This window comes from Eurosta solidaginis, chromosome 1 (genome assembly GCF_040869045.1).
Source record: "Eurosta solidaginis isolate ZX-2024a chromosome 1, ASM4086904v1, whole genome shotgun sequence".
NCBI lineage: Eukaryota > Metazoa > Arthropoda > Insecta > Diptera > Tephritidae > Eurosta > Eurosta solidaginis.
Window position 1 is genome coordinate 366,483,680 of NC_090319.1, and position 18,712 is coordinate 366,502,391.

An 18,712-nucleotide genomic window follows, 5' to 3' on the forward strand; every position below is an offset into this window, starting at 1 on the left:
TGGGTGTGTGGGTAAGTCAAAAATTCCTGCTTACACATCAAATGGCAGTCGCGTAAATAACAAACATTTTTTAACAGTTAAATGTGAGTATAATGTGCATAAAATATGTGTAAATAAATGTTAAATAAGCAAAAGTATAGAATAAAATCAAAGTAAAGAACAAAAATCATAAGCGAATGCAAAAAACGAACTACAAAAAAGTGTGCTGCAACGTAAACACTTGTCTCGCAGACCGACGCGAGACCCGCCCAGTTTCCAATCGATGATTTATGCGCTGTTGCAATCGTTGCATGCAATATACACCGTATCACTATTCGTTTTATCATGCTAATTTAACATCCCATTTTTTACTTTATTTCAGTGTAAATAATTGTATAAAATGACCGAAAAGATCACATTGGCCGATGCGCTGTCCAATGTGGAAGTGCTCGATGAGTTGTCGCTGCCCGATGAACAACCATGCATTGAAGCGCAACCATGCTCAATTATATACAAGGCCAATTTCGATACGAACTTTGAGGATCGTAATGGTTTTGTAACGGGTATTGCAAAATATATCGAAGAGGCAACAACGCATGCTAATTTGGTGAGTTTAATGTCGATGGTTCTGTTATATAGATATTTTAATTGGTTTATTTAATACATTTTTAGAACGTTCTGCTCGATGAAGGACAGAAACATGCCGTCATGCTTTACACTTGGCGCTGCTGCTCACGCGCTATACCTCAACCAAAATCGAATGAGCAACCTAATCGCGTGGAAATTTATGAAAAGACAGTCGAGGTGCTAGCACCAGAAGTCAATAAATTACTCAACTTCATGTATTTCCAAGTAAATTTAATTTCATTTTATTGAGCAACATTTATTAAGTATTTACATTAATTTGCAGCGAAAAGCTATTGAAGCATTTTCAGGAGAAGTGAAGCGCCTGTGTCATGCTGAAAAACGTAAGGATTTCGTGTCTGAGGCTTATTTACTAACGCTAGGCAAATTTATAAACATGTTTGCGGTACTGGATGAATTGAAGAATATGAAATCGAGCGTCAAAAATGATTACAGTACATATCGCCGTGCAGCGCAATTTCTGAAAGTCATGTCCGATTCGCATACATTACAAGAATCGCAAAACTTATCCATGTTTTTGGCAACTCAAAACAAAATACGCGATACTGTTAAAGATACACTCGAAAAAATTGTAGGCTATGAAGATCTCCTATCGGATGTAGTCAATATATGTGTGCATATGTTTGAAACAAAGATGTATATAACACCAGAAGAAAAGCACATGCTTGTAAAAGTTATGGGGTTTGGCCTCTTTCTTATGGATAGCGATGCATGTAATATAAATAAGCTGGATCAAAAGAAAAAAATACGTTTGGATCGTATCGATCGCATATTCAAAAATTTAGAAGTTGTGCCTTTATTTGGCGATATGCAAATTGCACCATTTAATTATATAAAACGTAGCAAACATTACGATTCCAGTAAATGGCCTTTGTCAAGCTCGAATGCAATAAGTCCACAAGCTGATTTAATGGTACATTTACCACAAGTGCGTGAAGATCATGTTAAATATATATCCGAGCTAGCACGTTACACTAACGAAGTAACAACAACAGTTAAAGAAAATCCAACAGATGCTGAAAATCGTGCTACGTCTGATTTAGCGTTACGTGGGTTGCAATTACTCTCAGAATGGACTAGTGTTGTAACTGAATTATATTCATGGAAATTATTACATCCAACTGATCATCATCAAAATAAAGAATGTCCCGTTGAGGCAGAAGAATATGAGCGTGCAACGCGTTATAATTACACTTCCGAGGAGAAATTCGCCCTTATCGAAGTAATTGCTATGATTAAGGGATTGCAGGTAAGTAAAATCTAAACCTACATAATTCTTAAATAAATAATATATACATTACATTCACTAGGTTTTGATGGCACGCATTGAAACTGTATTATGTGAAGCAATACGCCGCAATATATATGCTGAGTTACAGGATTTTGTTCAATTAACATTACGTGAACCGCTACGTAAGGCCGTGAAAAACAAGAAAGATTTAATACGTAGTATTATATCGTCTGTGCGTGAAACAGCGGCCGATTGGCAAAAGGGTCATGAGCCATTAGATGATCCAGCCGCAAAAGGTAAAAAGGATCCTGATGGCGGTTTTCGTATACAAGTGCCACGCTTGAACGTTGGTCCTTCATCTACCCAACTTTATATGGTGCGTACAATGTTGGAGTCATTGATTGCAGATAAAAGTGGTGGCAAACGTACTCTACGCAAAGACATCGATGGCAATTGTTTAATGCAAATCGATACATTTCATAAAACATCGTTTTATTGGAGTTATTTGCTTAACTTTAGTGATACACTACAAAAGTGTTGCGATCTCTCACAACTGTGGTATCGTGAATTCTATTTGGAAATGACAATGGGTCGTAAAGTTAACAAATGTCTAGTAAAACATCAACATAATGAGGAATGTAAAGATTTGATCACTATGGAAAAACGTATACAATTTCCAATTGAGATGTCTATGCCGTGGATATTGACCGATCATATTTTGCAAACGAAGGAGCCTTCAATGATGGAGTAAGGGGGGATTAATAAGGAGACATTTTAAAGTTAATGTTAATATACTTCTTTTTTGTAGATTTGTTTTATATCCACTAGATTTATATAACGATTCTGCTCACTATGCCCTAACTGTGTTTCGCAAACAATTTCTCTACGATGAGGTGGAGGCAGAAGTCAATTTATGTTTTGATCAATTCGTATATAAGTTAAGCGAACAAATTTTTGCACACTACAAGCAATTGGCGGGCAGGTATGACAATCGTAGCATTAAAATTTGTTTTTCATTCAAATAAAAATTATTTTAAAATTTCAGCATTTTCTTGGATAAACGTTTTCGTTTGGAGTGTGAAGTTTTAGGTTTTAATTTTAATTCATATCCACGCAATAATCGCTATGAAACTTTATTAAAGCAACGACATGTGCAATTATTAGGTAAGTAAGTGATGAACGGTTTCATATGTGCACTATACCTACCTTACAGCAAACCATTGCTTGAAAATATTTCAGATTATTTCGCGTAATTCAGAAGTGGAATGAGATTAAAGGGATGCGCAGAGTAATTTATAGCTTCCCACCGTAATTTACTTGCCTGTTTATTTAGCAAGTGTCTTAGCGGCCACATATTCCTAAAAGTAGGTTCGGCGTGGTTATATCAAATCACTCGCAAAGTGGTGGAGATAGTACCCTATTGGTGCCAGTTCCCTGAACGCACCGGATCAGTAGCATACAAATGATCATCCACAAACATCGTCAAGAAACTGCGAGGAGTGTATTTCCACCTGTTACTTCAAGCGGAATGGCTGCATAGAAACACTTTCTTGGCCGGAGCGTCATCTTTCATTCGCATAACTTGGCCTAGCCAGCGCAGCCGCTGCGTATTAATTCCCTGGTCTGTTGATGTCTGCGTAGAGCTCGTACAGCTCATCGTTAAATCTTCTTCGGTACTCGCCATTGCCAACGCCTAGAGGTCCACAGATCTTTCGAAGAACTTTTCTCTCGAACACTCCCAGAGCCGCTTCATCTGATGTTGTCATGGTCCATGCTTCTGCACCAAATTGCAGGACGGGTACGACAAGTGACTTGTAGAGTATGATTTTCGATTGCCTACCTAGTCCAAAGTAGCATTTATTGGCAAGATTGATTCTTCGCTGGATTTCAGTGCTGATGTTGTTCCTAATGCTGGTTCCCAAATAAATGAAGTCATTTACTATTTCGAAATTATGACTGCCAACAGTAGCGTGGTTGCCAAGGCGCGTATGCGCTGACTCCTTGCTCGATGACAGCAGGTACTTCGTTTTGTCCTCATTCACCATCAAACCCATCTTTACCACTTCGGCCCTGTCTGTGGCCTCGTTCAGTTTCGAACGGCTCGCAGAGGTCCTTCCAAATTCTGACTGAGCTGATGGTGTTCGAACTTCGTCATAATCGAGTGGGGGACATTTATTCCATCAACATCGATTGCGGAATCGGGTTCGTCATTCCTGTGCGGTAAATCGCTGTCTCTATTTTGGAGAGCAGAGAAGTGTTCCCTCCATAACCTAAGTACTCTCTGGAGGAGCGTATTTATCACAACAAAATAATGAATAGTTTTGATATCGCCTTCCTTTATGTACTAACCTTTGCAAAGTACAATAAATTAAAAAATGTCTTAATACATACTAAACATGCCTTCTTGTATTAATAATACACTTAATTACTAAGTATATTTACATTTTCAGGCCGCTCTATTGACCTAAACAAGCTCATAAATCAGCGCATCAATGCAAATATGCACAAAAGTGTTGAATTAGCGATTTGTCGTTTCGAAGGCAATGATATCACGGGTATTGTGGTGAGTTGAATACTTAAAATACCACCAGTTAGTTTTTTCCTATAAATTACCAATCAAAATAGGAACTCGAAGGACTTTTGGAAGCGAATCGTATATGTCACAAGTTACTTAGCAAACATTTAGCGTTAGATAACTTTGATGCCATGGTTAAAGAGGCAAATCACAATGTACTAGCGCCTTATGGACGCATCACATTACATGTATTTGTGGAATTGAATTATGACTTTTTGGTTAATTATTGTTACAATGCAGCAACTAATAGGTAATAATTTAATATTTTTAACTTCAAAAGTTGTATGTTATTTTATTTGAATATTCTTCATTACCAGATTTGTGCGCAGTAAAGTAAATTTGGCATCATCGCAGCCAATACAACGCGAAAAACCACCACAGATGGCACATTTCTACTTGTGGGGCTCAAAGCAATTGAATGCCGCTTATTCCACACAATTTGGACAATATACAGGCTTCATTGGTGCGCCACATTTTCATGCAATGTGTCGATTGCTTGGCTATCAGGGTATAGCTGTTGTTATGGATATTATATTAAAAGATATTGTTAAGCCACTCATACAAGGCACATTGCTGCAGTTTACAAAAACATTAATGGGTGCAATGCCAAAATCTTGCAAATTACCACGTTGTGAATATGGTTCACCAGGTGTACTGAGCTACTATCAGGCACATCTTACCGATATTGTACAGTATCCAGATACAAAAACTGATTTATTTCAATCATTTCGTGAACTAGGAAATTGTATAATTTTTTGTTTGCTTATCGAGCAAGCTTTGTCACAAGAAGAAGTCTGTGATTTGCTACATGCAGCGCTCTTTCAAAATATATTCCCGCGTCCTTTCTGTAAAGGTATGTAATTGTAGAGTAAAATATTTTACTATTTAATAATGCAAATACTCAACATATTTTCACCGTAGAAAATGAAAAACCAGAAGCTAAACAAAAACGCTTGGAGGCACAATTTTCAAATTTGCAGATTGTTTCGAATGTAGAAAAAATTGGCAATGCAAAGGTTAGCAGCTTACATGTTTTAAAACTGCTTGAATGGCATCTTTAAATAAAAATAAATTTTTTAGCAAGCAATGATTGCACGTGAAGGCGATTTGCTCACACGCGAACGCCTTTGCTGTGGTCTCAGCATATTCGAGGTAATACTCAATCGTATTAAAAGCTATTTGGATGATCCAATATGGAGTGGTCCACCACCAGCAAACGGTATTATACATGTTGATGAATGCTCGGAATTTCATCGGTTATGGTCAGCATTGCAATTCGTTTATTGCATACCAGTTCGCGGCACAGAATATACAATTGAAGAACTCTTCGGTGAGGGTTTAAATTGGGCTGGTTGCGCTATGATTGTGTTATTGGGGCAACAGCGACGTTTTGAGGCTTTGGATTTTTGTTATCACATTTTGCGCGTACAACGCGTTGATGGCAAAGATGAGGATGTTAAAGGAATTGTAAGTACTTATAGTTAAGTCATATACGGAAACTCGGTATCATAATAAAAGCCGTTATATGGTGTTAGTGTGCTTGTTTACCATACCATTGTTCGCAGCCCTATAATCTGTACCAAGTAAAATCAAGCACAAAATGCTTCAGTAAAAGTTTTTCTAAATATGTTTGACCGTCGATATTGGCCTTTCATATGTACCGAGTTGCATTTTGAAAAATCGTCTCAAATTAACAAAAACATTGTTTGCAAAATTTAAATCTTTATTTTTTTCTTGTTGTTTTAGAAACTGAAACGCATGGTTGATCGCATACGCCGTTTCCAAGTACTAAATTCACAAATTTTTGCTATACTCAATAAATATTTAAAAGGTGGCGATGGCGAGGGCTCCAATGTTGAACATGTACGCTGTTTTCCGCCGCCACAACATCCAACAATGATATCCTCACATTATCAAGATCCAAGCAAATTGCGTCAAAGCATGACAAATAATTAAGCAAAATAAGCTAGTAAGGTATGCTCTTAATAATATTTCTCTCTTATTACTAAAATGCTATTATATATGTAAATGTACTATTGCAATGGTATTATTTTAGGTACACATTTAAGTATATAAGCATTATCAAATTTAAATATAAAATATTTAAGGGTAGGAATTTATTTCTATATATACAATTTAAAATTAATATTCAATATGAGATAAACGAAAAAAAAACAATTTTTCAACACGTACAATGAATAATCCTCACAAAAACTTAACTGTGTTCAACTATAACATATGCCAGGTTATCTGGTTGGTTGGTAAATTTTTTCTCAGTTTAAAAAAGTAAAATACGTTATAGAAAAATTGCTTCTAACCAGATAAACTCATAATCTGCCGATTTGAATACAGCAAATATTTATAGATATAAAAAATAATAAACTAATGTAGAATTTATTTATATACACTAGGGTGAGTCGATTTGTATGGACGAAAGTTAACCGATATCGCGCCATCGATTTTTCGATAGGATTTGGGTTCAGGAAAAAAAGTTCCACTACGCATACCCAAAAAAATAATTTTCCAGCCTGCGAAATTTCATTTTTTTGACTTTTTTCGACTTTTATTTTTAAGGTTTTTTTCATGACCTACTAAAAAAATTTTCATTTTTTCAAAAGAAATTTTAATTTTTTCAAAAAAATTATTTTTTTTTTAAACTGTTATCGCCAACGTTCTTAGCGGACATTTTTGGGTCGGACAGGGTATACATGAAAATTTTACAATCAAATGAAAATGTTTCTAGTAGGTCATGAAAAAAACCTTAAAAATCAAAGTCGAAAAAAAGTCAAAAAAAATGAAATTTCGGAGACTCCAAAATTATTTTTTTGGGTATGCATAGTAGAAATTTTTGAGCCCAAATCCTATCGAAAAATGGATGGCGCGATATCGGTTAATAAATCGACCCAGTCTAATATACACACATGCATACACCTGCGAGTAAACAAATAGCAATACAAAGAATTTGAAAATTTTGTCAGAGTATTTTTATCCATTTTTTTTCGTAAATTTCACACTACTAAAAACTGCGTAAAAAAACTTGGAAAACATTATCGAAAAGTCGAAAACACGAGCTTTTAAAAATATTTGTAGGAATTTGGGAATTTTTTTGGAAGAATAAAGTTATATTAATGAAAATCTGAAACACCCTTCGCATAAAAAATCTCAAAAAAGATTGCGAATTTTGAGACCTCATACTTGACTCAAACGAGTACGACTACGAAACTGCATGGTCAAAAAGCAACTAAAAATCTAAATACAAATTTGGTAATTTTCAGGAAGATATCAAAAAAGTCCTCGAATTTCCAAATTGATTCCGATAATATTTTTGAAATAGGTGTGCTAAAATGAACTGGACTACAAAACTGCATACTCAAATTTTAGTACACAAATTAAAAAATTAAAATTTTAAATATTTCGTAAAGAATTTTAAAAACTTATAGAATTAAAATTTTTTTCGAAATTAGGTGTACTATAAGGAATTGGACTACAAAACTGCATGCTCCAGAAGTTCTGTTGTTGTAGCTGTGAGGTTACACTGAAATTACAGCCCTTTGGCGGGAAAAATGCCGAGTCGCTCCGGTACATAGAACCGGCTGCCTTTTTTGATTTTGATTTTCACAGTTTTCGTAATATACTACTTCATTTTTGCTAATTGTTTGCTCACAAGTGTATGTATATTAGGGCGGGTCAAATTTTGTGGGGAAAAATGGGGGAAAAAACTTTAGGTGCACATCCAGTTTCATACTGAGTAATATTGCCCATGGGACCATATGTCTGAAATAAATTTCGAGCCTCCCTAATTTTGTTAGAAAATTGTATATCCCAATCCGAATCCGAATTTGACATTTATTTTCATGTATTTTATTTGTGAGAGCCGCTATTCGGATTGGGATATAAAGTTTTCTGACAAAATTAGGTAGGCTCGAAATTCATTTGAGACCTATGGTCCCATGGACAATATTACTCAGTATGACCCATAGATTCAGAAACTGGATGTGCCTTTTCATCAATACATTTGACCCACCCTAATGTATATATACATAGGTATGCATTTTGGAAAACTTATTAAGTATACATACAAACATATAACACATCAATGATAGGCGTGTTGAAAAGCGGAGAGGGAAGCAAGTAGGCCAAAGATTATGCAACAGAAACGAATAAAGGCAAGAATTTGTATTTGGCTTTAAAAAGCAACAATAATTACAAACAATAATATCCGAATATTTACACATACATACTTAGTAAACTGTGTAACGTGCAGTTAAAAAAAAATGAAAAAATGTCTTAATATATTCTTCAGTAAATCCGCTAAAATGGAATTGTTTAAGCTCTGGATTTAAAGAATTTTTATGTCAATATTTAATACTGTTTGCGCATTTAAGACAAATGAGTTACATGTCACAGTAAGGCAACTTAATATTCCATACTTATATATATTTAAAAAAATGCTGATAAATAAATAGTTTTACACATTTTCTAACAAAGTAACTTTTTGTTTTTGCTTTGAATGGAAAAACTGTATTTAATAACAAACAAACAAAAAACGAACCGAAAACTGCCCCAAAAGTGGCCCGATTTGGTTCAAAATGAAATTTCAGCAAATAAAAAAACTCTTAGACAAAACTATTTCCACAATTTTCCTGATTCGCCTTTTCCAGATATCGCCATAAAGGTGAACCAGGGGTGACTCTAGAATGTGTTTGTGCGATATGGGTATCAAATGAAAGGTGTTAATGAGGGTTTTAAAATGGCCCTCAGTTGTATATGCGAAGGGGTTTTCGAGATATCGACCAAAATGTGGACCAGGGTGACCCAGAACATCATCTGTCGGGTACCGCTAATTCATTTATATATGTAATGCCACGAACAGTATTCCTTCCAAGATTCCTAGGGCTTCTGATTTCGCCCTGCAAAACTTTTTCATTTTCTGCTACTTAATATGGTAGGTGTCATACCCATTTTACAAAGTTTTTTCTAAAGTTATATTTTGCGTCAAAAGACCAATCCAATCACCATGTTTCATCCCTTTTTTCGTATTTCGTAAAGAATCATAGTCGGATTTCGCCCATTTTTAATACCAAGATAAAATGAGTCCAGATAAGTACGTGAACTAAGTTTAGTAGATATATCGATGTTTCCTAAGTTATCGTGTTAACGGCCGAGCGGAAGGACATACGGTCGACTGTGTATAAAAACTGGGCGTGGCTTCAACCGATTTCGGCCATTTTCACAGAAAACAGTTATCGTCATAGAAGCTATGCCCTTACCAAATTTCACAAGGATTGGTAAATTTTTGTTCGACTTATGGCATTACAAGTATTCTACACAAATTAAATGAAAAAGGGCGGAGCCACGCCCATTTTGAAATTTTCTTTAATTTTTGTATTTTGTTGCACCATATCATTACTGGCGTTGAATGTTGACATAATTGACTTATATACTGTAAAGATATTAAATTTTTGTTAAAATTTGACTTAAAAAAAATTTTTTTAAAGAGTGGGCGTGTTCGTCATCCGCTTTTGCGAATTCTTATTTAGAATACATATAGAAATAGGAGTAACGTTCCTGCCAAATTTCATCATGATATCTTCAATGACTGCCAAATTACAGCTTGCAAAACTTTTAAATTACCTCCTTTTAAAAGTGGGCGTTACCACGCCTTCTGCCCAAAATTTTCTAAGTTTCTATTCTGCGTCATAAGGTCACCCACCTACCAAGTTTCATCGCTTTATCCGTCTTTGGTAATGAATTATCGCATTTTTTCGGTTCTTCGAAATTGTCGATATCGAAAAAGTGGACGTGATTATAGTCCGATTTCGTTCATTTTAAATAGCGATCTGAGATGAGTGCCCAGGAACTCACACACCAAATTTCATTAAGATACCTCAAAATTTACTTAAGTCATCGTGTTTACGGACGGACAGACATGGCTAAATGCATTTCTTTTTTCGCCCAGATTATTTTGATATATAGAAGTTTATATCTATCTTGATTAGTTTATGCCGAACAAAACAGTAATCGCGAGTAGGTAATTCACGACTGGAGTCATTGAAGTTTAAATGCCTTGTAGGTACAACGGTGCAAAATACTAAACATCAAAATATACGCAAATACTTAAAAATGTATATCAAGATTAGCTTTGTAATAAACAAACATTTCTGCGATAAAAATGCGTATACTTCAAGTTCACTCACCACACCCACAAAGTGGAACGTAGTACCAAGTATCACGATATCATGATCACATGTATTTAGATGTGCATGTTGTTGTTGTAGCAATCTTTGTTTTATCGCGTTTTTTCGACGTATTATGACGCAGCACCTACTATTATTCTTTTATTTGCACAGAATTGCACAGTGGTCAGCAGGCGATAAATAGTAGTTCGCGTATAGGCGCTACTAGTCGGAAAATAAAACACCTAAATTTCATATACCGAACAAACTCTTAACTAAGATATACATACATTTAAGGAAGGTTAGACAGGGGTTAGGAAATGACACAATCCCCAATTCGCCTTTTATTTATTTTATTTTAAAATTTTATTCCATTTTTGAACAAGTGGCTTTCTGTGCGATCAACAGTGCTCTGCGCAAATCCCTTCCTGCGTAGCGGCCTTCGATCCCGCACCAAAAATTTTAATTTGACCAAGTTTTCAAATAATATTTCACTCAATTACTAGTCTTCTAACAATTTTATCGATCCGAGATTACGCTCTTTTTAAAACGTTCCAACAAAAAATAGAGAATGTGTTTGCTGGGTATATCAAAAAAAAATATTTCCTAAAAATATTTTCTGTAGGACCTAGCCTGATTTCAGTAAACAATTTTAAATTGCGTGCGGTACTCTGTTTTTAAGTAAAATTTTTTATTCATTATAGTTAATAGGAATTTTTTCAGACAGCCAGATAACACAGGCCGACAAAATTTAACCAACATTCAGACCCAGAAACCAGACTATATATTTCCGAAGGTTTATGATGCGCTGAATCCAAATCTGACCTCCGAATTGCTCTATCAGGTTTTCGAAATATCGTAACCTAAAAGTGCAAAAAACACCGTTTTGCCATATTTGAGGTTATGAAGCCTTGCAGATGTTTTTTTTTTCACCATAATTAAAGGATGGCATCTTTAAATACAAGTTTCTTCTTTCAAAACACCGTTTTGCCCATATTTGAGGTTATGTGGCCTTGCAGATGTTTTCTTTCACCAAAACTAAAGGATAGCATCTTTAAATACAATTCTTCTTCTTTCAAATGGCGTTGAGTTTGCTCAAAAACAATTTTTTTTCGCTGAGATATCGCATTTTGAAATTTTCAAGTTTCTAAAGTTTCCTACACCTGAAAATCGATTGAGATAACATAGACATGATATAATCGATTACTAATTTTCTTGAATTGAGTCTTATTTTTCCACATCCCTACGCTATCTAACCCTCGGGTACCAAGTCACACACAACCCTAACCCCTAGAAACCACCCCTACCACACCACAAGAAACATGAAAATTTCCAAATGCGATATCTCAACGAAAAAAAATTTATTTGAACAAACTCAACGCCATTTGAAAGAAGAAGAATTGTATTTAAAGATGCTATCCTTTAGTTTTGGTGAAAGAAAACATCTGCAAGGCCACATAACCTCAAATATGGGCAAAAACGGAGTTTTTTGCCTTTTAGGTTAGGATATCTCGAAAACTAGAGGTGATAGAGCAATTCCGAGGCCAGATTTGGATTCAGCGCATCATAAACCTTCTGAAATATATAGTCCGGTTTTTGGGCCTGATATACTGTCGGCCTGTGTAATCAACATAGTTTTGGCTTCCAGGGCACTTCGCACCTTCCCTCTTCTAGTGTGTTACTTTTGACATTTGGTCTCACCTCCGTCGGCAAGCGAATCGCAATCCCATGACGGTGAGCTGTAATTATGGATCCCTTATATCATACCAACAAATCGAAAGATAGAAGCGACCAATTCATCTCGTCCCACAGAATTTTAATCATGACACTGAGCGACAATAACTCCCTGCCAAGTTTCTCATGAGAGGAGCAGGTTGAATGATCTAGCAAGTTCAACGTGGTCGTATCAAATCGTTGCCACGATGGCCGGGCTAGCAGCTTTATGGTGATATTTTCTGGAACGTACCGGATCAATATCCTGCAAAGGACCGTCAACGTCGATAACACTCCACAAAACATTCGAGGAGTCTTCTTATAGCTACAAGCTCCCTTCTAATGATCACAATTTTGCGTTCACCATCTGCCTATACGAATTGCTGTTATCATGTGACGCAGCGAAAGGTGACCTGTTGTTGTTGTTGTTGTAGTTGTAGCGATAAGGTTACTCCCCGAAGGCTTTGGGGAGTGTTATCGATGTGGTCCTTTGCCGGATACAGATCCGGTACGCTCCGGTAACACAGCACCATTAAGGTGCTAGCCTGACCATCTCGGGAACGATTATACGATATGGCCACTTTAAACCTTGAGGCCATCCCTCCCTCCGCACCGCCAAGTTCCATGAGGAGCTTGGGGTCGCCAGAGCCTCGTCTGTTAGTGAAACAGGATTCGCCGCGGATAGGTGAGGTTGACAATTGGGTTTGGATAAGCTATATATTGCGCTGGCAACCTGAAGGGTTGCGCTACACAGCCCCTTGAATCTGGTATTTTAGTCGCCTCTTACGACAGGCATACCTACCGCGGGTATATTCTGACCCCCTAACCCGCTGGGGTATTTCTTCCCTGTAGCTGTCTTGTAGCTCTATATGTGCAGGACTTATGGTTTGGGCAACTTTAAGGCCGACGTCCCGATATTGAACTCAATCCTGTCACCCGTCTCCGATCGCTCCTTCTTTTCCCGTCCGTGACCTCTCTCGTGGAGCCTGTTGCAGTATCAAGAGTTGCCGATGCATAACATCTTTCGTCGATTTGGTTTCGACATGCCTCCCGCTCTCGGTCGGGACCATGATTTCCAAGCGATATATATGGCTACCAAGCGATGGACAGTCCTTAGCGCTGGCTGGTAATGTTGTAGCTCTCTCTTCCCCTGCCTAGAGAAATCTTAAATTGGACTCTTGTCCTACACCCCTTAATTGTCTCCAATTGGGATCAAAATGGATACGTGATATTTTTGTTCTTGGCATTACCGTTTGAAGGGTTAGACTAGAAAAAATCAGGTTGTTGAATTATAAGAACCACCCTACTAATCATACTCATCCCAAAAAACTAATTTCAATCACTTTGTCCACTTTTATGTCCCATTGTGTAATGCTGGGAAAAATCGACTACACTTAGTTTATAAAAATTTTAATTATTATTTATTTCACTAATAAAGCTACAAATACAAGCCATTTATTTTATATATATGTATGTATGTGGGTACTACATGTAAACGTGCGTACTTTATTATGGAATTCCGAGCTACGAGGAGCTAAACTGCTCCACAATTTGTATATGTATATTGAACTACGCGGTTTTTTACTTTTGTTTTGTTTCTTGAAGCTTTGTTCATAAAAAGGTATATATGTGACCCGGTCTATGAAAAGGTGGCTTATGACTCAAAAAAAAAAAACACAGCTGTTAACAGCTGTTTTCCGCAATTTCTTTTTTGAGTCATAAGCCACCTTTTCATAGACCGGGTCACATATATGGCGGTACATTCATATGTCGGGAGGGATAATCACAATATGGCAACGAAATCATTACCATTACAGTTGCATCCGTTTCCGTTTCTTTCTTTTGTACGGTAATGATACATAACATCAAAGTTATCTAAATAATTTCGTGGCAGTTTATAATTGATGGCATCAGCAGCCAAATAACAAGCACCATAAGCCATACTTTTTGTTATTGTAACCAGTTTAATATCAAACGGAACGTCATATTTATCCATTGCGAGTTCAAAGCCCTCCTTCAACAAATGCCAGCTATGCCAAACCGAGCCTACGCACACCACACTAAGGTATCCGGTCTTGATTAGCTCATTTTGTACTTTGGGTAAAAGCGCTGATATGCTATTTGCTATACAACACCCGGCTTCGCTGAGAAGATGTTTAGACAGTTTGTCACCTTCCTCGGCAGCATGCGATATTCTCTTGCAAAGGCCGGCATAAAATGGTTTATCGAAATTCGCATAGCAATGTGGCAGTAAATCTAAACGAGTCTCGACATTGAAATGTTGTTTGATTAAATCCCAGACACGTTCAATGGGATAAGGTGATTTCTTCAAACTGTCCATATCATCGAAAACATACTTCATGGCCTGATGTGCAATGTAAAAAGCTGTAACATGAGAGAAAAGAATAAAATGGGAAATTAATATGAGTTCGTTTTTCGAGGCTATTCGACTAGCTTCTAGATCTTTAACGATACTTTCTCAAAAGTACGGATGATGCAAATTACCCCGGCGGGTTAGGGGGTCAGAATATACCCGCGGTAGGTATGCCCGTCGTAAGAGGCGACTAAAATACCAGATTCAATGGGCTGTGTAGCGCACCCCTTTCAGGTTTACAGCGCAATATGTAGCTTCTCCAAACCCAATTGTCAACCTCACCTATCCGCGGCGAATACTGTTTCACTAACACACGAGGCTCTGGCGACCCCAAGCTCCTCATGGAACTTGTGGTGCGGAGGGAGGGATGGCCTGAAGGTTTAATTTGGCCATATAAATCGTTCCCGAGATGGTCGGGCTAGTACCTTAATGATGCTGTGTTACCGGAGCGTACCGGATCTGTATCCGGCAAAGGACCATCACATCGATAACATTCCCCAAAGCCTTCGGGGAGAAACCTTATCGCTACAACAACAACAGCAACAACAACAACATACAAATTATAAAGGAAATGCGTATGGACCGTGTTGCTGTATATTCAACCGTTACATCCCTGTTTTTGTCTAAAAGTTACTAAACTTGAGATCTTGGACATTTTTTTGCAACTCTTTGACTCCAATTTATTTATTTGAGATCTTGGACATTTTTTTGCAACTCTTTGACTCCAATTTACGCCAACTGTCTGAGGTTAGGCTGCGCCCTCAAGCCTTGGAATATGGTCAAAGTCACCTTCATTCCAAAGACGGGGAAAATTGTTTCACGTCTCTCTCAAAGACTTTATAGCAATCAGCCTCTCTTAATTTTCTTAAAAAACACAGAGAAAGTCTTCTTGATTTTTACGTAGGGCGCAGTATTTCTCGAGAGCGGTTTTCGGTAACACAATACTCCTACTGTAAAGCAGATCTGACACAAAGAAGCTTAAAAAATGGCCTACCAGCGGCCTGTGAAAAATCTTCCTAGACTTTGTTAGATTTCATCGACATATTACTAAGAGGTAGAAATGCCCTGGTAGATCGGGGAGAGGGGAGGGGCAATACTTGTCAGGGGAAAATTTCTGAAAATACAGAGGCTTTCTACAATGGTACGTTGAAAGTTGTCTGAGTAATGAGGATTAGATGTCAACACTAGCCAAAAAGGGCCTCGTTCTGTTTAGGCGCTGGTACATTCCTGGATCTAGACCACCCTCAATTGAGGGACTACCGCTGGTGTTGTCTGGTAGCTGGGGTGCCTCTTGAGTATCCTTGGTAGCAAGCTATCATGGCGCCGGTTGCCTTGTACTGCTGTCGAGGGGCAATCGGTGCTATCATCAACAGTGAGGACATTGGCTGAATGATATGGTGGCCAAACTCAATTTTCATCTATGACGTTATGGTCTAGAAAATGAAAGCAAGGCACCGATTTGCGCTGCTTGAAAATAGACGGGGTCCTTCGTACAACACACACTGGCACTAAACGTAATACTTAATGGCCGTGGACCGGAGCTGCGAGATCAAGGATATAAGCTTCTGACCGGCTACGACTTCATACACGGCAGCGTAATTGCCATTTGCCGGCTCCCGCTTCTGTTGTCAAATTCACTACTCATATTCCGTTAAGGAAGGAATGGGGTGGGGAATAAATATGGAACGAGACTCTGTTAAACCTGTAGAACGAATGGATCTCCCACAGCGGGTTAGGGGGTTAGAATATACCCGCGGGAGGTATGCCTGTCGTAAGAGCCGACTAAAATACCAAATAGATTCAAGGGGTTGTGTAGCGCAACCCTTTCAGGTTGGCAGCGCAATATATGGCTTCTCCAAATCCAATTGTCAACCTCACCTATCCGTGGCGAATCCTGTTTCATTAACAGCCGAGGCTCTGGCGACGCCGACCTCCTCATGGATCTAGGGGGTGGGAGGGCGGTATGGCCTAGAAGGTTGTTGTTGTTGTTGTAGCAGTGCTTCGCCCCACCTAACAGACGCGACCGATCACAAACTGTCATCAATATCCTCTAACGGGAGTCCAAGGAAACTTGCTGTTTCAACAGGGGTGGACCATAGGGAAAGGGGTGTTAGAGGCGTTGGTTCCACATTACAATTAAAGAGATGGTTGGTGTCATGTGGGGACACATTGCAAGCGGGGCATACATTTTGTATGTCGGGGTTGATTCTGGATAGGTAAGAGTTTAACCTGTTACAGTATCCAGAACGAAGTTGAGCCAGAGTGACACGCGTTTCCCTGGGGAGTATGCGTTCCTCTTCCGCAAGTTTTGGAAACTTTACTTTGAGTACTGGATTCACCGGGCAATTCCCGGCATAAAGGTCCGACGTCTGTTTGTGGAGTTCACCAAGGACCTGCTTGTGTTTTTTCGCTTCATACGGCTGGGTTCTCAGGTGCCGTATTTCCTCAAAATGCTTACGGAGATGACTCCTTAAGCCCCTAGGCGGTGCTAGCTCGTCAATCAGATGTCTGTTGGGATGCCCAGGTTTCTGGGTATTCAACAGGAACTGTTTGGTCAGCCTCTCGTTTCTTTCTCTGATGGGGAGTATTCTCGCCTCATTATGTAGATGGTGTTCTGGGGACATAAGAAGACAGCCCGTGGCAATTCTGAGAGCAGTATTTTGGCAGGCCTGTAGCTTCTTCCAGTGGGTAATTTTTAGGCTTGGCGACCATATGGGTGACGCGTAGCACGTAATCGGCTGGCTAATTGCTTTGTATGTAGTCATGAGCGTTTCTTTATCTTTTCCCCAGGTACTGCCAGCAAGGGATTTGAGGATTTTGTTACGGCTCTGAATTCTCGGAACAATTGCGGCTGCGTGCTCACCAAAATGTAGATCCTGACCAAACGTCACACCCAAGATTTTGGGGTGTAGGACAGTCGGTAGCGTAGAGCCATCGACGTGGATGTTCAAAATGGTCGACATTTGGGACGTCCATGTTGTAAATAAGGTCGCGGAAGATTTAGTCGGTGATAATGCCAGGTTTCGCGAGGCGAAAAAACTGGAGAGATTAGGGAGGTAGCCGTTTATTTTATTGCATAGCTCATCGATCTGTGGGCCTGGGACTGTGGTCATTACTGTGCAGTCATCGGCGTAGGAAACGATTGTGACTCCTTCCGGTGGTGAAGGTAGCTTAGATATGTAGAAATTAAACAAAAGTGGTGATAGGACACCACCCTGTGGCACCCCTTGTTTAATTATCCTTGGCTTTGATGTTTCGTTTCTAAATTGCACCGATGCCTGCCGACCACCCAGATAATTTGCGGTCCACCTTTTAAGACATAGGGGAAGGGTAGACCCTTCCAGGTCTTGCAGTAACTTGCCATGGTTGACCGTATCAAAAGCTTTTGATAGGTCTAGCGCTACGAGTACTGTTCTATGGTGGGGGTTTTGATTTAAACCGCAATTTATCTGGGTGCTAATGGCATTTAGCGCGGAGGTAGTGCTATGGAGTTTTCTGAAGCCATGCTGATGGGAGGCTAGCTGCAAATTTGCTTGGAAATAAGGGAGCAAAATGGCATCGAGCGTCTTTGCTACTGGCGATAGGAGAGATATCGGACGATACGACTCTCCTATGTTAGCTGGTTTACCAGGCTTTAGTAGCGGGACCACCTTGGCCATTTTCCATTTCTCGGGTATGACAAAGGTGGAAAGAGACAGGTTGAAGACCTGCGCTAAATATTTGAAACCCTCTTTCCCTAGGCTTTTAAGCAGACTACATATGTAGTCTGGGCCCACTGCTTTGGATGGTTTAGCGCGACCAATGGCGTCCTCAACCTCTTTAGCGGTGATGGTGTTTGGTGACGCGCTGAATTTGTGTTTATGTGCGTGTCTGTTGGCCCTCCGTCTATCTTTGTCGACCGTAGAATGCATTATATATTGTCGGCAGAAAGCGCTCGCGCATTTTTTCGCATCCGACAGCACTTTGTCGCCAAAGGCGATGGAAACTTTGTCTTTGTGCTTAGTCGGATTCGATAGGGA

General features: G+C 38.7%; 2 protein-coding genes across 12 annotated transcripts in view; one reads left to right on the forward strand and one right to left on the reverse strand.

Moving 5' to 3' along the window:
• The window catches only part of Cyfip (Cytoplasmic FMR1-interacting protein Sra-1), a 37,154-nt gene continuing 18,442 nt past the window's right edge, over positions 1-18,712 (forward strand). The window contains exons 1-13 of one of the 2 annotated variants that reach the window (XM_067762901.1): positions 1-83; positions 362-586; positions 652-831; positions 890-1,873; positions 1,935-2,602; positions 2,664-2,837; positions 2,901-3,019; positions 4,306-4,418; positions 4,481-4,680; positions 4,748-5,283; positions 5,352-5,446; positions 5,511-5,897; positions 6,177-6,404. In XM_067762901.1, coding sequence (XP_067619002.1) covers positions 380-586; positions 652-831; positions 890-1,873; positions 1,935-2,602; positions 2,664-2,837; positions 2,901-3,019; positions 4,306-4,418; positions 4,481-4,680; positions 4,748-5,283; positions 5,352-5,446; positions 5,511-5,897; positions 6,177-6,386 — 3,873 coding nt within the window. In that variant the 5' untranslated portion in view covers positions 1-83; positions 362-379 and the 3' untranslated portion in view covers positions 6,387-6,404. Of the gene's footprint in view, positions 84-361; positions 587-651; positions 832-889; positions 1,874-1,934; positions 2,603-2,663; positions 2,838-2,900; positions 3,020-4,305; positions 4,419-4,480; positions 4,681-4,747; positions 5,284-5,351; positions 5,447-5,510; positions 5,898-6,176; positions 8,918-18,712 lie in introns of those variants that run through there. The other variant, XM_067762900.1, reaches the window with a different exon arrangement.
• Nagk (N-acetylglucosamine kinase) overlaps positions 14,006-18,712 on the reverse strand; it is a 38,530-nt gene continuing 33,823 nt past the window's right edge. For all 10 annotated transcript variants that reach the window (XM_067762909.1, XM_067762907.1, XM_067762905.1 and 7 more), the window contains one exon: positions 14,006-14,704. In XM_067762909.1, the coding sequence (XP_067619010.1) occupies positions 14,103-14,704 (602 nt within the window). In that variant the 3' untranslated portion in view covers positions 14,006-14,102. The remainder of the gene's footprint in view (positions 14,705-18,712) is intronic.